The sequence below is a fragment of the Dunckerocampus dactyliophorus genome, chromosome 2, assembly GCF_027744805.1.
Source record: "Dunckerocampus dactyliophorus isolate RoL2022-P2 chromosome 2, RoL_Ddac_1.1, whole genome shotgun sequence".
NCBI classification, from domain to species: Eukaryota; Metazoa; Chordata; class Actinopteri; order Syngnathiformes; family Syngnathidae; genus Dunckerocampus; species Dunckerocampus dactyliophorus.
Genome location: NC_072820.1, coordinates 3,180,917 through 3,195,134, shown reverse-complemented (window position 1 = coordinate 3,195,134; position 14,218 = coordinate 3,180,917). Strand labels below are relative to the sequence as shown.

General features: G+C 41.9%; 2 protein-coding genes across 3 annotated transcripts in view; both read right to left on the bottom strand.

Moving 5' to 3' along the window:
* The window catches only part of chd8 (chromodomain helicase DNA binding protein 8), a 38,904-nt gene extending 35,117 nt beyond the window's left edge, over positions 1 to 3,787 (bottom strand). For both annotated transcript variants that reach the window (XM_054762312.1, XM_054762302.1), the window contains exons 1-3: positions 3,656 to 3,787; positions 1,774 to 2,820; positions 1,303 to 1,650 (exon numbers count right to left, since the gene is read on the bottom strand). In XM_054762312.1, the coding sequence (XP_054618287.1) occupies positions 1,303 to 1,650; positions 1,774 to 2,721 (1,296 nt within the window). In that variant the 5' untranslated portion in view covers positions 2,722 to 2,820; positions 3,656 to 3,787. The remainder of the gene's footprint in view (positions 1 to 1,302; positions 1,651 to 1,773; positions 2,821 to 3,655) is intronic.
* An 861-nt stretch (positions 3,788 to 4,648) lies between these two features.
* On the bottom strand, positions 4,649 to 13,763 carry cbln12 (cerebellin 12). Its single transcript, XM_054762325.1, has 4 exons — positions 13,603 to 13,763; positions 12,668 to 13,176; positions 9,100 to 9,219; positions 4,649 to 9,032 (listed from the first exon to the last, which is right to left on the bottom strand). The coding sequence occupies exons 2-4, from the start codon at positions 12,935 to 12,937 to the stop codon at positions 8,835 to 8,837; spliced, it is 588 nt and encodes a 195-aa protein (XP_054618300.1). The 5' UTR covers positions 12,938 to 13,176; positions 13,603 to 13,763; the 3' UTR covers positions 4,649 to 8,834.
* Between the last annotated feature and the right edge of the window lie 455 nt (positions 13,764 to 14,218).

Sequence of the window (14,218 nt, the reverse complement as noted above, 5' to 3'; positions counted from 1 at the left end):
AAAGTCGTCTTGTGTGTGTGTGGGGGGGGGGGGGGGGGGGGGGTTAATGCAACTATAGAAGTCGCTTTTATGATAATATATGGCATAATAATACTTGTACACCATATCAAAAGAAATAAAAATAATTCAATATAAACTCCTCCTCATGACCTTCAAAGCACTCCATAGCCTGACAAACGGTCTGAAATTGACATCAGCTGGTGTTTTTATACACAACAGGCACCAAGAAAGTATTCCACACGGTTTCCTCTCTTTATTCAATACGTTTGCAGTATCTTTTGCGCCAACAAACACACATGCACATGTAAATTTATCGCAACCGGCAAAATTATCGGGTTCGTTTTGATTTACCCCGACGGTTAATCGATTTACTGATTGTCGTGTCATCTTTGGCTCCGACCCTGATCTTTTTATAACTTTCATAGTAGGGATGTCAGGCAGTATCAGCCAACTGATACGGACATAAAAATTAGATATCAGTAATTTAATATGTTTTGTTCATGACGTGACATGCTGAATGAGCCCAGTTTATAACGTCTCAGTAGGCCTCAGTAGGTCACAATAACAAATTTTGCTGGTTGATAATTGTGCTACAAATTATCGCAGATGATCGATTCTAGTGACATTTTTTAGACCATTTTTTCACTTTTTGTGACACAGACAGACGAGCAGATGACACACACGCACATTTCAATTTATCGAGGGCGTCGTTATTTTCAACTTGTTTTTTTTCCGTTTGAGTAATCGATTTATCGATTATCGTGACAGGCCTGTGTCTCAGATTGAATTAGTGCAGAGTTTCATACTTGGCACTTTACTTTGTTCTTATACGGATGTTTGTGCCACATACAAAATATGCGGCTTTCCAAATTGCACCGTTACCAGCATTTTTTAAATTGGATTCTTAATTGTAAATTTATTAAGACTACCTTGTCTTACATGTTATTTTAGTTCACTACCAGTGATGATTGTTTTTAGGACTATTTTGTCGAAACAAAACATCAAAATAAATATGTCATTTTTTCTATAACTTACATAGCATATTGCACTACTTGTATTATTTGCGCAAATAGTCTTTATTTGTGAAATGCATCCAGTGGCATCATGATAAAAGAAGGATAATATGTTCATTCATTACAGATATGACCATAATTTTAAATACCATCATGGCAATGCACTTGAGTTGAGGCCGGAATTATCACCCGAACATACCAAACTTGATTTCCTCAAGTACCTTAATTCAAAAAAGAGAAAGGGTAGTGGTGCTAACGTCTAAAATAAAAACAACAAAACTTGTCTCACCTTAACACCCCCTTGCTGGTTAGGCTGCTGTTGCACCTGCAGCTGGATGGTGAGGACTTTGGGCTGCCCTCCTGCCTGGCCTGCAGCCCGGGCCTGTGTCAAGGCTGAAAGCTGGCTTCCCTGGAGGACCAGTTTGCCCCCAGGGAGCTGACCCAGGACCAGTCTAGCTGGAGCTTGGGCCTGTTGTTGTTGCTGCTGCTGCTGTTGTTGTTGTTGTCCTCCTTGGGCTGTTTGAACCTGCGTGACTTGGGGCTGGGCTGCGACAGTTTGACCCGCTGGCGTCGCAGCAGCAGCAGCGGCCTGAGAGGGCTGCTGGAGAACCAGCGTGATTCGTTTTGCTTCGTTCCCCTTGAGAAACAAATAATACGATTTAGTCTCATTGGAAATGACAAACAAACAAGTTGGAGGTAAGGGTTCACACAGAAAGCATCATTTGCTATGACGACTTTGTAGTCTGTACGAAGAACTTACCGGTGTCTGGGCCTGCATGGCTGGCTGGAGCTGCACCTGATTTTGCGCTTGGACTTGGATATGAGCAGGCTGGCTCTGGACTTGCACTTGAGTCTGGCCCTGGTTTATCTGTGTTTGTGGTGAAATCTGCACCTGGACCTGCTGGCCTTGCGTCTGCTGCACTTGCTGCGGCATGGAGGTGAGCAATACCTGTTTCACTGGCCCGTTGGGCGACTGCAGCAGCCTCTGCACGCCGGCAGCCCCGACCTTCACCTGGGTTTGTCCTGTGCCCGCTGCTTGGTTCAAGACTGCTCCTCCTTGTAATATGGACATGCCAGGTTTAATAGGCGAGCCGGACACCAATCGGATGACCTTGCCGCCAGTCTGACCCGCGGCTCCAGGCACAGTCTGCAGGACCTGGGCTTGTCCTTGAGGACCTTTAAGAATGACAATTTTACCACCAGCCTGCTGTGTGATGGCAGCTAACTGCTGCGGAGTGAGCTGCTGAGCTATCTGTGCGAGCTGCTGTGCGCTAGCGGTGGCGGTGGTAGCTGGAGGGCTGGAGACAGTTAGCGGTGAGTTCAGCAGGACAGTGCTACTGGTAGCCACACTGGTGTTGCTAGCAACAGGTACAGTGACCTGGGCTGGAACTTGAGGTACAGAATCAACAGCAGCAGGAGCTTGGGCCACAGTGGCAACTGCAGCGAAAGGAACTGTCTGAGCAGCTACCACCGGCTGCTGCGTGTGGACCGGGATGGGAGCTTGTTCAGGCACGGTGGGGGCTGCTACTGGTACACCGAGGCCAGCGTTGACTGTAAGCTCAGGCTCAGGTGTGTCCATCTGACCCAGTGCCAGTTTAAGAGCTTCTTCCACAGGGTCTGAAGAACCCTGAGAGAAGGAATCATCCGGTAGGGCATCCAGGTTAAAAAGGGGTGTGTCCTCAAAGAGGTCCATTATAGGGTCTGCCATCTTGCCCCCTCCACACAGGGAGATGGGCTCGATGTTCGAGACGCTCCGAGATGAAAGCTAACTTGGACTTCCAATTCTTCAAAATGTCAGAGGAAAGAGCTGGAGGTAGGAGAGGGGGAAAAAAACAAACCAAAATATATGTGGTGTTATAAGTGGTGTGTTTTCAGATTATTGCATAGCTCAAAGATAACACTAACATGCGTAAATAGAAAACCTACATTGATACCATGCTTTTCTAATTTCCTTAAAAAAATGTCAAAATTTTATTTTGAAATGTTTGAGAACTGCTCACAATTGAGGAACCAAAACCACATAAAAGTAAAGAAAATTAAGTTCAAAGGACAATAAACTCACAGAAAGCGACTGAATGGCAGAGTTATCCTTTCTAAAAAGGCAAATTGATAATTCGGGTTTTATTCTAATAAAAAAATGAAATAAGCAGCTGTAAAGGCTGACTAGACGAATAAAACATTGAGTCATTGGGAATTTTTTGTATTTCAGTAAGGAGAGGAGGCAGTGATGCAGGAGACGCAGGATGCTTTCCTCTGCTCTCATCGCAGTCTGTCTCACAAAACCGTCGGTTAGCATTAGCTTCTACCGCCAAGATGTGCCTACTGCAATGTACAGAAACCGAAAAAAACGGCATTTGTTCAGTCACGGACACGCCGTGTTGTGTGTGTGGAACAGTTAACGCGCTTCTCGGTCAATTCCAACCAACCTTCAAGTCCAGCAGACTCCTTCAAGCTCATCAACAAACCCGACCAAACCAAAGCAACGTGCCACAATAACCATTACCCGTCAACGTTCTGACACGGGTTAGGCCGCAATGCTCTTTCAGTTGATCCGCGTCCATTTTTTCGCTAAAATACCCTAAAATAACGACCAAGTCCGCTGCCCCAAGCCTCCCAGTAATAATTCGGGGTGCGAAATTTACCTTTGCGTCGACACACATGGCGTTCTCCGTCTCACAACACTGTACGATTACAGGAAACGGCTAGGGAAGAGCAGGAACTAACATTCTTGCCAGCGAGAGCGTACAAAGCATGCTTAGCGGCTGTAGCTGGGCTGTGATTGGTCGGGTGTCTGCCGAGCCGGAAGCACACGACAACCTAATTGGCTAAATCGCGTGTCATCCAAAGCCGGACAGCCGTTAGGCGGGATGTGAGCCGTAGTTTGGTTGAGAAACAATAAATGCGGCCTAGCTGAGATCGTTTGACTGAGAGATCTTCGGAACTGGTCTTTTTCGTACATCGATGCTAACACGAAAAGACGCTTACATGTTAAGTATTTTCATCATGCGACGGTGTTTTAATTTATAATGATGCACCGTCAGTTTTGCTGTATTTTATTACATATGCTGCAGAATACGTTGACTTTGATCGTTCAGTGGATGCCTCTCGCTCAATAATTTTGTTGAAATAGAAGCTAATATAGACTGACTTTGATACGATTACTCTTACCGCATTTTGTTAACCTTACATGTGTATGCGCGGCAGTGAAATGATGCGTGTTTCATCGTTGCAAAATTGGGGAAATAGCTCCCCCTTGTGACCAAAAGCACACGCGATTATTAGCGCTATTGTTTCACAAGCAATACTCTACTGTTTGACACTTCCCGGTCACCGTACATAGTGGTGCGTTTAGGAATTACTCCTACATCTTCATATATATATATATATATATATATATATTTTATATGTTATTTTGCTACAAGTGCATGCCAGATATAATTTCTTACATGAAATAAAAACTCCAGCGAATGGCGGGAATCTACGAGTCGTTCAAACGCCCATAAAAATGTCTGCTTTTAATACATGGATCCCTCCTCCCCCTCCATATCCTCCTGCTAGCTTGATGTTGACGTTCTCCTCTGATTTTGGATCAACGTTTGCAGTAAAACTGATCATTTATTAGATTAGATTCAGCTTCAGAACCCTCCCTTTCAGCCTTCAATATGCCAAAGTTTCACTTTTGCGTCTCACAGCAACGGCGGTGTGTTCAAAGACTGCCCAACAAAGTGCGAAATCTCAACGTTTGACAGAAAAACACATTGTCTTTGAAGCCCAAAGACTTAAACATAACCGTAAACATTTTTGGCTTTTTTAACATTGGTACATGTATGCTGTACATTTGACAAATTCCTGGGTGTTCACCTTAACAACAAGCTGGACTGGTCCGTCAACACCAACGCCCTCTACAAGAAGGGCCAGAGTCGCCTCCACCTGCTGAGGAGACTGAGGTCCTTTGGTGTGCGCAGGACTCTTTTACGGACCTTCTATGACTCTGTGGTGGCCTCAGCCATCTTCTATGCTGTGGGCTGCTGGAGAGGGGGCAGCACGGACAGGGACAGGAGCAGGATCAATAGGCTGATCAGGAGAGCGAGCTCTGTCCTGGACGGTCCTTTGGACTCCGTGGAGGAAGTGGGGGAGAGAAGGATGTTGGCTAAGCTGACATCCATCATGGACAACACCTCTCACCCGCTACATGACACTGTGGGTTCCCTTAGCAGCTCCTTCAGCAGCAGACTGTTACACCCACGGTGTAAGAAGGAGAGGTTCCGCAGGTCCTTCATACCGACCGCTGTCAGGCTCTACAACACCTGCACCACCTGAACCATGTTGTAGTCACGATGCTTTACTTTACTTTACTTTACTGTTCTCTTTACTTGTCTTGCTTGCTTGCTGCTGTAACAAGTAAATTTCCCCGCTGTGGGATAAATAAAGTACATACAATACAATACAATACAAAGACTTATAATATCATGTACAGTAGTTACAGTATACATTTTTACAGGCTTTTACAGCAGAAAAAGGCCTATTGTCAAAGAAAAAAAATGCTTTTTTGACCAAAAATCCTCAAATTTGCTGGGTCACAAATGCTGATTTGCAAGTATGCGGGGGTCCTTTGTATCGCTGATACCGATATTGATACCAGAGATAAGATTGGACAGAATTTTGTGCCCTCAACCCTCCTGAACCCTACCTTCTCTCTTCAGTATGCCCCCCACACTTATTAAATTCATTTTAGAATGTAAATTTTGTACTGTTGGATCATAAGGAGGTTCTAAGTGACAAAAAATGATTTTGAGTAAGCAATTTATTGCATTAAACTGAAATAGGCTGTTCATCAGCTGATCAAAAGTTTAAAAGCACACAAAATAGAAATAAAATGTTACTCCAGGTGGTGAAAATGGATTCACGTAGGGCATCCGCTGTCTGGAACTGATGTCCATTCTTATGAATCCATCTCCACATGTTCTGCATTGGATTTAGATGAGGGGAACATGCAGGATGGTCCAAAAGAGTGAGTTTATTCCTTTGTGAAGTGCAGCGTTGTCCTGTTGAGAAAGCCAGTCATTACCACACAGACAAGGGCCTTCAGTCATGAGGGATGCCCCCTGCAACATCTCCACATAGCTGGCTGCCGTGTGACGCCCCTGCACAACCTGAAGCTCCATTGTTCCATTGAAGGATCATGACGATGGAAAACATCTCAGGTGGGATCTCCTTGTCATGCAGGTAACGTTGGAAGCCATCAAGGGAGAATAAAACTTTCTCCCACCTTTCAATGTCTCATGTTTGTCCCATGTTTGGTGCTCTCCTGCAAATTCCAAACGGCCAATTTTGTGGCGTTGAAGAAGACAAGTCATTTGAAGAATTTTTTCAATGTCATCTAACGGTTATCGGACTGCACTGGGCACCAGTAACAACTTTCATTTGGGCCGAGGATGGTCCCGTGTCTTGAAGGACAGCTAATGGGATCCTCCACCGTAAGGCCACATTTTTTAGTGTACCACTTGACTTTTTTTGTTCCATGAGCCTCAGGATGTTTGAAGAAGTTTGAAATGATCGTCTTACTGCGTCCAACCTCAGCAGCAGTACCGTGCTGTGAGAGGCCTTGCTTATGCAGCTCGACAATCCCACCGCGTCCCAAGAGAGAAAGCTTTTTTGCCTTTGCTCTTCAACTTTTGATCAGCTGATGAACAGCCTATTTCATTTTGATTCTTCTTTGCAATAACTTGCTTCCAAAGTTTTTTTTTTTTTTATCTCACTCCCATTTCGTTTTTCATTTCAGCAGTGTATATGAGTTTCACTTTTGCATCTCACAGCAACTATGGTGCGTTCAAGGACTGCCAAACAAACGCATGAGCAAAAACATTATCAGTGAAGAATAAAGACATACGCATTTAACCGTGGCTCATGCATGCTTTTACATTTTTGCTGATTTTTCACATATTTTTAAATACATTTTTTGGAGAGACATTTTTTAAAATGTTGGGGTTTTTTCCCCCAAAATTTGTGAATGTGCAGGGATCCACTGCATGTGAAACAAACCGTATCGTGAGTCGTGTTATTCATGTGGTTTGACTGATATAGGAATGCTATAATACAGTGTTCCCTTGTTTATCGCGGGGGATAGGTTCCCAAAATATCCCGCAATAAGTGAAATCCACAAAGTAGCCAACTTTATTTGTTTACAATGATTATATATGTTTTAAGGCTGCAAAACCTCTCACCATACACTTTATACACTTTTCTCAGACAGGGGTTAACATTTTCTCACATTTCTCTCTTGTTTAAACACTCTCAAAGTTCAAATTTAGTTAGAATTTTAATGATCAACCTACTAGGTTGCCTCTTCATCCTGGCGCCGTTCGGCTGTGGCGTTTTATGTATCCTTGTTAAGACATATTGCTCCTGTCGTCCTATTTTCCTCACACGGTTAGCTTCTTCTGTTCCTTCTGTTGTTTACAGTATTGGCAGTTAGCAAGCAGCTCACACGGTTAGCTAGTTTGGTAGCCATGACCACAGCAGGAGACGGCATGAAGGAGATTGTTTGACAGTGGCCTACAACCAATCAGGATGCACAGGACAATGGGCGGTGCAGACAGAGGAGAGAGAATAGAGAGACACCGCCGCCTCCTGCTGAAGCACAGAACTACAACACTCAACTTCCCAAGATGCGATTCTGCTTAAAGGGCCAGGCTCGCCTGTCATACTCTGTAAAAAAAAAAAAAAAAAAAAAGCACTAAAATTGTGCCCAAAAAATCAGCGAAACAGCGAGTCCGCGAAAGGTGAACCGCGATGGAGCAAGAGAACACTGTATATCAAAGTGAAAATAATGTTAATTTTAGCATTTGCGTTTGCATTCTGCAGTCAGTAAAAACGAGAGTCCTTAGAATTTGGTCATTGGTCTTCAAATATGGATTTTAAGCAAAGACATTTTCCATTTTCGACTCTAAAATCATCTACCTACCTGCTGCTTTCACTTATTTATGATTAAGTATGATAGACTTGACTTGCAACACACAAGAAAGGTTGGTGAGATGCATAGAAAGTGACAGTAAGTCCACCATCAATGCCACTTTAACTGCATGAATGTGATGCGGCGTGTTCCTGTCTGGCTTCAAAATACTGTGCATGTGCTAAAAAGGCCTCTGATAAGAGTATGCTTGAGATGATAAGACCGTGATGATAAACCAAGCAAGCGTAAGTGACTCCGTGTGACAGTAGGCCACTTTTCAACCATGGCAGCCCCGCAGAGAAGAGCCTTGGTGCTCGCCGGTGGCTCCATCTGTCTGCGGCGCTCCGAGGAGTATATTTGCGTACTCTCTGCCCCGTGCCGCTCCGCTTGGTCCACGCCAACGCCAACTCTGCTGGTGGGAGCTATATTTACAAACAGCTGCTGTGGCAATGGCTCGAGAGGCGTGTGAGGGAGGCGTGATATCATTTAGCCTGATCTGTGATCTGTTTACAAGCGAATAACATAGGATGCAAATGCCTGTGCGTTTTATAAATATTTTATTTCAATATGGGGTCTTTATAGAAATGTCCGATGCAGGCATAAACATCATTTGGAGCACAGCACTGATTCAAACATGAAGGAGAAAAAAAAGGCTCGCTTGCAAATAAGCCCACAATGCACTGGGTTACTGTATAATTTGCACAACTCCGATATCAGCCATACATAATCAAGAAATGGTTACACGTTTAAGCAAAGCATCATACGCTCTCTCGAGGAATATTCTGCTTTGTGGGACCTCACATGCGCCGTCTACAGAAGTGTCATCTTTGTGTCAAACCACCCTCACGACGAGTTCACCTCCATTTTCCTCACAGGGGGAAGACCAGAAACCCGGAAAAGGTGGAGTACTTCCAGCCTCCCATCAGGTTCCCCCTCTCCAGTCGGAGGTAGGCCTTGTCACCCTTCTCCATAATCACCAGCCCGGCGTTGGTGGCTGCTTCTCTGGTCACGTCCTGGTCCCCGGCAAATGCTGAGATCATGGGCCAGCCGTTTACCATCAAGCTGACCTGGAGGAAATGACGCTGTGGTGCATCTTTCACCTACGCAGTGACGTATTGCACAGCAAGCACTTACCTGAATAGTCTGTCTGTTGTAGGCTTTGACGACGTGGAAGTTGAAGCTGTAAACACCTCGCCTTGGCGCCAGGAAGACACTGCTCTCTTGATCAAAATGAGTGCCCACGTTCACCAGGATCTGAATTCACGACGTGAAAGGACGGAGGATGGAAACCGGAAGGGTGAAATGCCACAAAAGGGCTGCCAAGGTTAGAAAAATCATTGCAAAAGAGCAACAACTTGCATTTACTCACATCAAATACAAATACACTTCTCATCCTTAACACTGCATGTAATACCAGTATCATTTTTGTGTTAGTAGTTTTAGTAAGTACTGACTAACTTAATTTTTTTACACGTTTATTTAAGTCATTTTTATTTTTACACCTGAAGTCATTTTGTTATTTTTTTCCTGACTTTATTTCTTTATAATTTGTATTTGTTTTTCTTATTTTTATTTAAGGCATTTTAATTTTTTTTGTATTTTTTAGGATTTTATTTAAGCCATTTTTATTATTATTATTATTATTATTATTATTATTATTATTATTTTATCCATTTTTATTTGTATTTATTTGTATTTGGATCTCAGTCATTTTGTTTTTATTTTATTTTTTATTTTTTTCACTTTTATTGAAGTCATTTTTATTTATTTTTATTTTTTTGCACTTAAGTCATTTATGCTTTTATTTCTATTCAATTATTTTATCATTTTAAGTTTTTATTTTTTACACTTTTTTTTTACATGAAAGTTTTTTTTAAAAAATCAAATTTTTAAAAAAATGTATTTTTTTTTTTTAAATCACCCATCATCTTTTGAAATACTAGTAGACATAATTACATGTCCAAAGTGCATTTTAGAGGAATTTATGAATGTATTTTCTCAAGGAAATGAGGAAGAACATGATAACACTCTTTATTCATTTATTTTGTATTGTACGATTTTATTTAAGTCATTTTTATTATTTGATTATTTTTCATTTTTATTTATTCTTAATTTTTTTTTTACAATGAAGTCATTTATCTTTGCATTTATATTTAATTATTTTATCATTTCAAGTTTTTATTATTTTTTAAACTTTTACAAAAATCTTTGTATTTATTTTTTATTATTTTTTACACTTCTATATAAGTCATTTTTGCTGTAATTTATTTTTTTTACATTTTTTTGCAAGTCATTTTTATTTATTTATTTATTTATTTATTTATTTTTACAATCAAGTCATTTATCTTTGCATTAATATTTAATTATTTTATCATTTTAAGTTTTTATATTTTTTTACACTTTTCGGAAAATCTTTTTTATTTTTTAAAAATGTATGTTTTTTCCAAGTATGTTGTATTTAATGGTTGATTGTCAATGTGGCAACAACCTGCCAAGTCCAAGGACTCGGGACCGTTCTTTTTGTTTTTTATGAAGAGTTTGAGGAACATGTTTTTGTTTTATTTTGTAAAACGTATTTTAGGAGTATCATTTTAGAACAGTAGGGTTGCAAAGATTGGATTTTTTTTTTAATATATACATTTCTGGGAACTTTCCATGCCAAAGTTGTTCTGATTTGAATGAGAATCTGAAACTATTTCTGAATCTGAAAAATAGAAATTTGGAGTAACTTCATCATATGATTTTATATACTAGGGGTGTCCAAACTTTTACCACCGACGTCTGCAAGCTGAAAAATAAAAGGATTTCTTTTTTATTTTGTGAAAAGGCTAAATAAAAAAAGTAATATATCTATTTGTATTTATATATTTAAAGACAAAGCTTTGTGTTATCATTACTTATGAGTACTGTCTCATCATTTCAGCATTTTCTTTTTACATTGTGCCTTTTTGCTTGATTTTTGCTTGACCATCCCCTGAATATTCCTCACACACAGCGTTTTTATTTATTTAAAGTTTATGAAACGTATTTTAAAGTATAAAATGAAGATGATCAATGAACAGATCGGAATCGGAGTCACGGTGTAGAAGTTCTATGTTCGATGTATACAGTGCTGTGATTTCTTCCTGATTTCTTATTTTTCCGCATGTTTGTTACACTTAAATGTTTCTGATCATCAAACAAATTGAAATATTAGTCAATGACAACACAACTGAACACAAAATGCAGTTTTTAATGAAAGTGTTTATTATTAAGGGAGAAAAAAAATTCAAAGCTACATGGCCCTGTGTGAAAAACTGATTGCCCACTAAACAGATTGGAGGGTTTTCCAGCATGAAGCGCCTTTTTAAGGTCATGCCACAGCGTCTCAATAGGATTCAGGTCAGGACTTGGACTAGGCCACTCCAAAGTCTTCATTTTGTTTTTCTCCAGCCATTCAGAGGTGGACTTGCTGGTGTGTTTTGGATCATTGTCCTGCTGCAGAACCCAAGTTGGTTTCAGCTTGAGGTCACCAACAGATGGCCGGACATTCTCCTTCAGGATTTTTTGGTAGGCAGCAGAATTCATGGTTCCATTTATCACAGCAGGTCTTCCAGGTCCCGAAGCAGCAAAACAGCCCCAGACCATCACACTACCACCACCATATTTTACAGTTGGTATGATGAAATGCTGCGTTGCTTTTATGCCAGATGTAATGGGACACACACCTTCCAAAAAGTTCAACTTTTGTCTCGTCAGACCACAGAGTATCTTCCCAAAGGTCTTGGGGATCATCAAGATGTTTTCTGGCAAAATTGAGACGAGCCTTAATGTTGTTTTTGTTCAGCAGTGGTTTTGGTCTTGGAACTCTGCCATGCAGGCCGTTTTTGCCCAGTGTCTTTCTTATGGTGGCGTCATGAACTCTGACCTTAACTGAGGCAAGTGAGGCCTGCACTTCTTTGGATGTTGTTGTGGGGTCTTTTGTGACCTCTTGGATGAGTCTTCGCTGCGCTCTTGGTGTCATTTTGGTTGGCCGGCCACTCCTGGTGGGTTCACCACTGTTCCATGTTTTGGCCATTTGTGGATAATGGCTCTCACTGTGGTTCGCTGGAGTCCCAAAGCTTTAGAAATGACTTTATAACCTTTTCCACACTCACAGATCTCAATTCACCTCAGTTAAGTTATGTTTTACCAGGAGGGGCAATCACTTTTTCACACAGGTCCATGTAGGTTTGGATTTTTTTCCTCCCTTAATAATAAGAGGTTTCATTTAAAAAACGCATGTTGCCCTCAGTTGTGTTGTCATTGACTAATATTTACATGTGTTTGATGATCTGAAACATTTAAGTGCGACAAACATGCAAAAAAATAAGCACTTTTTCCACACCACTGTACGTAGTTTCACTTTTGCGGCTCATAGCAACTATGGTGTGTTCAAGAACCGCCGAACAACGTGCGAAATCTTAACGCTCGATGTAAAAATGACCTGTATGATATAAATTATTACTGACTTATGGTGAACGAAGTGTGTTTTCTGCAGAAAAAATGGCCTGTTTTCAGAAATAAAACGATTTTATTTTTTGTTTTTTCCAACCAGAAATGTGCAGGGATTCACTGCAATTCCAAAATGACCATTCATTCCCTGAAACTTGACAGGAAATCTCTCAAATTTAGCAGATGCTCGGAATTTTGCCAGCACACGAATCAGAATGCACACACTTACGTTATCAAAGTAGATGATCATGGTGCGGTTGCTCATGTCCGTAGGCTCGTGGTTGGTCTGGCGGCTGGCGGAGAAGGCGACCCGGCCGCTGCCCGAGCGCACCGACATGCCCAGGGCGTTCCCGGCTGGTTCGGATGACGGCGTGGAGTCGCACACCACCAAACATTTCCCCTCAAGAATGATGGGTTCTGTGTCGTTCTGTCCCTCGGAGCCCGGTGGCCCCCACAGCAGCAGCACAGCCCCAAGTATGGTAAGGTCAACGGCACGCATGGCTGAAGCTTGACTTATTGCTGAATAAAAGAACGGTGTACTTCTCAGCGTTCAGAGGCAGACGTCAATAACTGCGGTCATGTTTTTATTGAAAAAGTTTCTTGTTCCAAATATTGTTGACGTCGTGTACGCGGGTCAGTGGCAGCGTCGAAGGGCCTCAAAAGGACGCTGACGTGCTCTCAAGTTGGCTTCCTCAGCAAAAAAAACCCAAGCAAACTGACAAGGCGGATGGAGAGTATCTGGGGATGGGAAGAGTTTGACAAGATGAGCAAAGCTCCGACGGAGGCTGGTGGCGAAAGATGCATACATTTGATAACACGAGCAGAAGGATGCAGGACCCAGGCGCTGGCGGGGGGGGGTAGAAAGAGCGAGGGGGTGGAGGAACAACTCCACTGAGTGACCATCTGTCTTTTACGCGTATACCTCCTTCCCACCTCACGCCGCTCAACATGCATTTCCTCACACGTTCACGCTCGTGCGTGCCTTTTTTAAACACTCTGCAAGTTCCTCGGGCAAACCAGTTGAATATTTCTAAATGTCAGCCCATACCCTCAAGCTGTTTACATTTTTATTTTTTTTTTACACAAAACTACTTTTCATATGGACAACTTTTAAAAATCACGCTCTATTTCCTATCGATATTGTGGCAAAAATAAAGATATCACCTGTATCACTTTGAGGAACCTTGCATTCCACACCTCCCAGCTCGGCCAGTACGTCCTTCTTCTCCTCGCTCACATAATTCCACACAACAATCAGTCAGATCCGAGCCAAGTCAGATGACGGTGATGTGATGATCTCTCCCTCTTCTTGTATCGCTAGCTCGCTCTGCCACCCCCACTTTTTCCCTCCGCCTCTCTCATTCTCTCTTCTTCTACATCCACCCACCAGCGCAGTCAAATTTGAAAACATACCAAAGTAATTGCGCTTGAGTGCTTTCAAGGAAAAGAACCTTGAGTGCAACTTTTTTTTTTGCTGTTTAATGTGAAGGACGGTGTGCCTTCATTGCTGATTTAAAAGAAGAGCAGGCTTGCTGTTTGCGTATCATCGTATACCAACTGTACGTCGTTATGTTCACTAGTCGGTCTTATTTGAATGTGTCATGTACAGCAGGGGTGTCCAAACGTTTTCCAGCGAGGGCCACATACTGAAAAATGAAAGGAAGCAAGGGCCGCTCTGATATTTTGTAAAGCAACACAATGAGATATGCTAAGAAGCTACATGTAGCTCAAGAAAAAACTGCGTTTGACCTTTGTAATATATCTGTAATATAGGTGAAAT

What these genes read in the sequence shown, in the direction of transcription:
- cbln12 (XM_054762325.1), bottom strand. Translation starts at nt 12,937, where the DNA reads ATGCGTGCCGTTGACCTTACCATACTTGGGGCTGTGCTGCTGCTGTGG. An exon ending in TGATCATCTACTTTGATAAC is followed by an intron (nt 9,220 to 12,667) that starts GTAAGTGTGTGC and finishes TCGTGAATTCAG; the next exon opens with ATCCTGGTGAACGTGGGCAC. An exon ending in ACAACAGACAGACTATTCAG is followed by an intron (nt 9,033 to 9,099) that starts GTAAGTGCTTGC and finishes CATTTCCTCCAG; the next exon opens with GTCAGCTTGATGGTAAACGG.